The sequence below is a fragment of the Penaeus chinensis genome, chromosome 3, assembly GCF_019202785.1.
Source record: "Penaeus chinensis breed Huanghai No. 1 chromosome 3, ASM1920278v2, whole genome shotgun sequence".
In the NCBI taxonomy this organism is placed as follows: Eukaryota; Metazoa; Arthropoda; class Malacostraca; order Decapoda; family Penaeidae; genus Penaeus; species Penaeus chinensis.
Window position 1 is genome coordinate 41018467 of NC_061821.1, and position 5000 is coordinate 41023466.

The 5000-nt window shown below is 38.6% G+C and overlaps 1 protein-coding gene across 6 annotated transcripts in view; it reads left to right on the forward strand.

The window, feature by feature from the left end:
* The window catches only part of LOC125039246 (inactive tyrosine-protein kinase transmembrane receptor ROR1-like), a 263821-nt gene that overhangs the window by 248970 nt on the left and 9851 nt on the right, over positions 1–5000 (forward strand). The window contains exons 1-2 of one of the 6 annotated variants that reach the window (XM_047633092.1): positions 1–9; positions 1237–1611. The exon at positions 1–9 is cut by the window's left edge and continues 7 nt beyond it. The exons of 1 other annotated variant lie outside the window; for it this stretch is intronic. In XM_047633092.1, coding sequence (XP_047489048.1) covers positions 1352–1611 — 260 coding nt within the window. In that variant the 5' untranslated portion in view covers positions 1–9; positions 1237–1351. 4 more of the 6 variants (XM_047633063.1, XM_047633083.1, XM_047633073.1 and 1 more) reach the window with 4 other exon arrangements.

The window sequence follows — 5000 nt, forward strand, 5'->3', positions numbered from 1 at the left end:
TGCATAGAGGTCCTCTCGTCATCTAATGTGTTTTTCGTGTGATTTTCTCTCGTCTAATTAGTCAATCGAAGGGCAAAAGTGACATGGCCAAGCCGGGTCTTTAAAGCAGCTGGTGTTGTGGCGTAAAGAGCTGGACACGACCCACGCCCTCGCCGCACGCCGCGGACCCCTCGCCTCCCCTCCATTCCCCTCCCTCCCTCCATCCCTCGAGCCCAACGGCTAGAGGGGAGCCGCTCACCAGCTAGTTACGATTTTTCCATTTGATTAGTATGTTTTCGTTACTCTTCACACTTTGCATCTGACCCGTTACACGCTTGTTTTAACCGCATGTCCAATTTAGTTGTTTTTAATCTAAACATGAAAGTGGTTTTGAAATGACGATCAGTGTTTTTGCGGCCTGGGCGGGGGGCTCGTCGTACGATGCTCAGTGACTAAAGCAGCGCGAACGTAAGCGGCGAAGAAGGAGAGCGACCCGCGAGAACAGAAACGGAAGCAGAAAACGGCGAACTCTGGCATCAAATCCTTCCACTCAGTCAATCTGAGAGGAACAAGAAGTCCAGTTGTGCTAGCATAGAAAGTGGTCCGTGAAAGTGTATATAAAATATGAAATAGTGTTGAGTGTGTGCGTGCGTGAGTAGCGTTGGGAGACAGACACCTTTACCTGGCGGCCTGATGCAGAGGTGACGCCCATCCACCTATGGCGCTGGACATGCTGGAAAAGACAGATGCAAACTCAAGAAACGAATCAATAACTAGATAAACAGCGATGTCCGTGTACGGAATGACGACCCAAGATATTTAAAAATTAAAACATTATGTGCTCGTAACAATCAAACTTATCCAATTCATTTAGCATCCTACAGTAAGACGATGTCACTGATCACTACTGATGTTAAGGGATAAAGTCGTGTAAAATAGCTATTTTATCTCTTTAAAATTATAGTTTCATCTTCCCTAGAGACCTTCAGATTCCTGCAAGCAGAACACTTGTTGCATGCAGCCCAGTTGCATCACATAAAAGAAACTAACTATTTTTTGTCTCATTTGTCCGTCAGCTCACAGTTTATATGCCAGAGGCATGTGTTTGTTTGTGATTTGTGTATTCAAGGATGCGCTAGAGTTGACTAGAACCTCGTCTTGCCTGTCCTGTTTGTTGGACGAGAGAAAGTAGGAGGAAAATTGCACTCTTTGTGCATTCTGATGTTGACATATGCTAATTGAAGAATGTGTTTACAGGGAAAACATTTGAACAGAATTCCATTGAAGTGCATTTCGTAGGAGTAACTATTAGAGATTTGCATTGATAAATTCCCTAGACATACACACGCGTTGTGTTTTATGGTGTCACATAATGGATTTAAAATGGACAATAGTAGTATTTTTGCTGACTTCAGCAATACTGGAAGTGGTTTCAGAAAGTGGAGATAAGAAGAGAGTATGGAAAAAGAAAAAGAAAAATAGAAAAAAGTGGAAAAACAGGGGAAAGAATTTACACTCAGAAATGATTGAATCTATGGCCACCACCATTACCCCGCTTATAGAGAATAATAAACCCCCCAACAGTGTTAAAAATAAACCTGGTAAAGCTGAAGAATTTCCACCCAAATTAAAGTAAGTAGTTTTCAAATTACGTCCATAGTTGTTGCACTTGTAATTTAAATCTGAAGAATAGGTCTATCCTTTTTCAATGCTGATTGGCTGCTTCCACTATCGTCGATGTAGAGGATCTTTCATTATGAATAGGGTGTGTGTATCGCTGTTGTATTATTGATTGTACCGCGTGAGGTAACAGGATGTACTCTGGCCGTTCAAAGAAAATGGAACTTCCTGTTCTCTGTGAATGGGCGCTATTTCTCCTTTTTCTTGTAACTCACTTATATGTTTGAGAATTATGTAATTCTTTATCGGCCGAGTCCAACCATGCTATTTATTTTGCATGATTTTTGAAGGAGAAATTGTTATTATTACACAGAAATAATTTTGTTTCACTATTTTCGCTCCTGTCTTCGCCAGCCGTGTTCTCTATATCAAGCGTATCCCACACTTTCTTCAAAAGATATAAAGAAAATTCAGTGAAGAGAGTCTCGTGAATAAATGGAAGGTATCCACATTATATTGCCATTAAAAAAAAAGCTATGCACGCGCATCCGTTCAGTTTCTATAGATGATAGGATGCTTGCGATCTCACGAGTGGCATTGAAACCTTTTCTGGTCAGATGTAAGAGGATTCGACTAGATAGCCCCTATTCATGCCGAATATGCCTGGATATGTGGTATGCCATTATAGCAGGATGTGAATTCGTTTGCTGTAAATCAGAAAGAATTGTGGGCAGTGAGAAGGGATATAGACATAGATATTTTAACGTACATATTTGGAAAAACATTTTCAGATACTCTTTATGAACATAGATTAATAAGTTGTCGAGAGTAATTTCATTAAGATTTAGCGTGACTGAAAGTAATTATCAATTATTGTGAGTGGGAGGCTTTAGCACAGAGAATTCGGTGTGAGAAGGGAAATATCTGGAAATTCAAGGAATCCCTTAGAGCTACTTTTTTTTTTATCATAAACCTCACACGGAAGAGGCCAACAAGATTATTCTAATATCAAAAATTAATACTTTAGAGAGATAAGTTATGTGACCCATTAGTAACTGATTCCAATTTTTGCAAGTTACCAGGTTTGACAAGAAGTTATTACCTTTGCTTATCTGAAATACTGATGTAGAGATTTATTCAAAGGATTTGTTACTAAATCTAGATGAATTACCCCAAAAATAAATTTGGAGGATTTGTATCCAGCATGGCAAGTGAGAATATTTAATATATTTATTGAATTATATTAGAGTAAGTGCACGTTTTCTTAGTCTAATGTCCTATCGAGAATGTGAACTGATTTATTTATTCCACAAGCTGAAATCTTCCACTTCTGGATAAATTGGTGTATTTTGCAAGTTTATTTGAGTTGTCCAAACAGTTACTCCATTTTCTGTGGTTAACGCGGGCGGCGAGAACCAAGCGAAGGGAAAGCGGCGGCCCCGTTCCGTCCGATTTCAATTCATGCAGCACCTGCTTACAGAGGTCTGGGTCTGAGTAAGGCCCAAACACTCGCATTTGAACAGAATTTCTCAGAACCCGGACGCTAACTAGAATGCTCGTCTGGAAAGGCGATTGGCTAGCGCTGCAAGAGTGCTGGGCGAAAGGACGGAAGGATTCGATCCCCTTCACCCTGGCCAAGTGTCAGCTGTCCGGCATGTCGTCTATACTTGTTGACAAACAAAGGGATGTCAGGGCAGGGGTTCAAAAGGGCCCAGGCTATTTTCTCGTTGTTTTTCTCCGTTGCCTTGCTCGTGGGAGGCAGTCAGGACGGGAAAGGAGAGGGAAATGAGTGAGTAGTAGAGAGTTTATGAATGGGGTACTTTGGGTCGAGTGATGAGCGTGGTATTTTTTTATTTTTTTTATTTAATACTAGTAAGAGCCGGGTTATTGGTACTCCTTACCTGAAAATTTCATAGTTCTGAAGGATGTTAGTATACTAGAGAAATTTTCAAATTAGACATGTCTATGTGAGGTATTTTTTTGGAAAAATCGGGAAGTTTATATTTATGTTACAGTAAATTTGTAGCTTTTATTTTTTTTAGAACTGATGAGGCAAAAATGCACTAAAAAAATAGAAAGTAAGGTATTATAAGCAAGAAATCAAATGAAAATCAAGGTATTTTATAAAATTTGGATGACATTAATAGTACAGCTTGTGCTTGTTGAATCCTCATATTTGGTTTTGGTAAACAAGGTTATTTTATATTTTGCAATGTCATCAGCTCTCTCACATAATATTGTCTAAAAAATTATGATTGTTTTATAATAGTATGAGGGGTGACTAGTACACAATGGAAGTAAAGTCCTCATCAACTGAATTTGTCTTTGAGAAAGTCTTTTTGATATCCCAATAAACCTTCACCCTAGACAAAGTATCTGTTATTGGTATAGCTTTAGTTTCCCACAGCCATGCAGTACAAGGTAAAATTTACCTTTAATGAACAGTATGACTGAAAACAAGACACTTTTAATCTATGGTATTACCTTAGCAAGCTGATAATAAAAATATTGTGCAACATGTAATACTTTGGTATACATTTACAGGATGTAATGGATATAATGGCACTATAATAATCAAAGAGAAAATTCACTCACAAATACATGAAATAATCTGCATCAGCGAAAAATTTCAAAAATTAAGAAAACAAGTTGCAACACATGCCATGCAGCCTGTAACTCCACAACTGGGTGGGGGTCCAGGGGCAGAGCCCCAAATAGAGAAATACAGGGATCGGATAGGTGTCTAGGGGTGAGGCCCATAGGTTAAGGAGGATTTTGGTTCAGACAGCGATGTCTGTGGATTTACCAGGAATGGTAGGAGTAAAAGGGCTTAATAAGGTCACTTCATAAACATTACCAATACTTTTATTTATATCATTTGCGATGGAAAATAACAAGAGATTCATGCATATTACAGCGTGAATAATTGAAAGGAAAATAAAAAATGAAGATTGGATGGCTGTGTGAAATTAAAAAATTACCCTATTATTTAGGTAAATTTTTGTTATTACACCAGGTTCCTTAGTTTCACTATGAATGTAGATTTTTGTGTGTTTTCAACAGTTATGACCTTCTTATTTAAGTAAGTAAAATTAGTCAACCTAAATTCGACTTCAGTTTTGTAGAGAATTGTTTTAAAAGCAGAGCCTAAGGATCAAATGTGATCCAACATCTCCTTTGTGAGTTAGATACTTACTGACAAGTTGTACATTACTGTTGCACTATAACCCTAGCTATGGCTGGTATTTCTTATAAGTGTGTGTGTGTGTGTGTGTGTGTGTGTGTGTGTGTGTGTGTGTGTGTGTGTGTGTGTGTGTGTGTGTGTGTGTGTGTGTGTGTGTGTGTGTGTGTATTTTGATATGGTTAGTCTTGCCTCTTTTCTGATTAGCTTTGTTTACAAT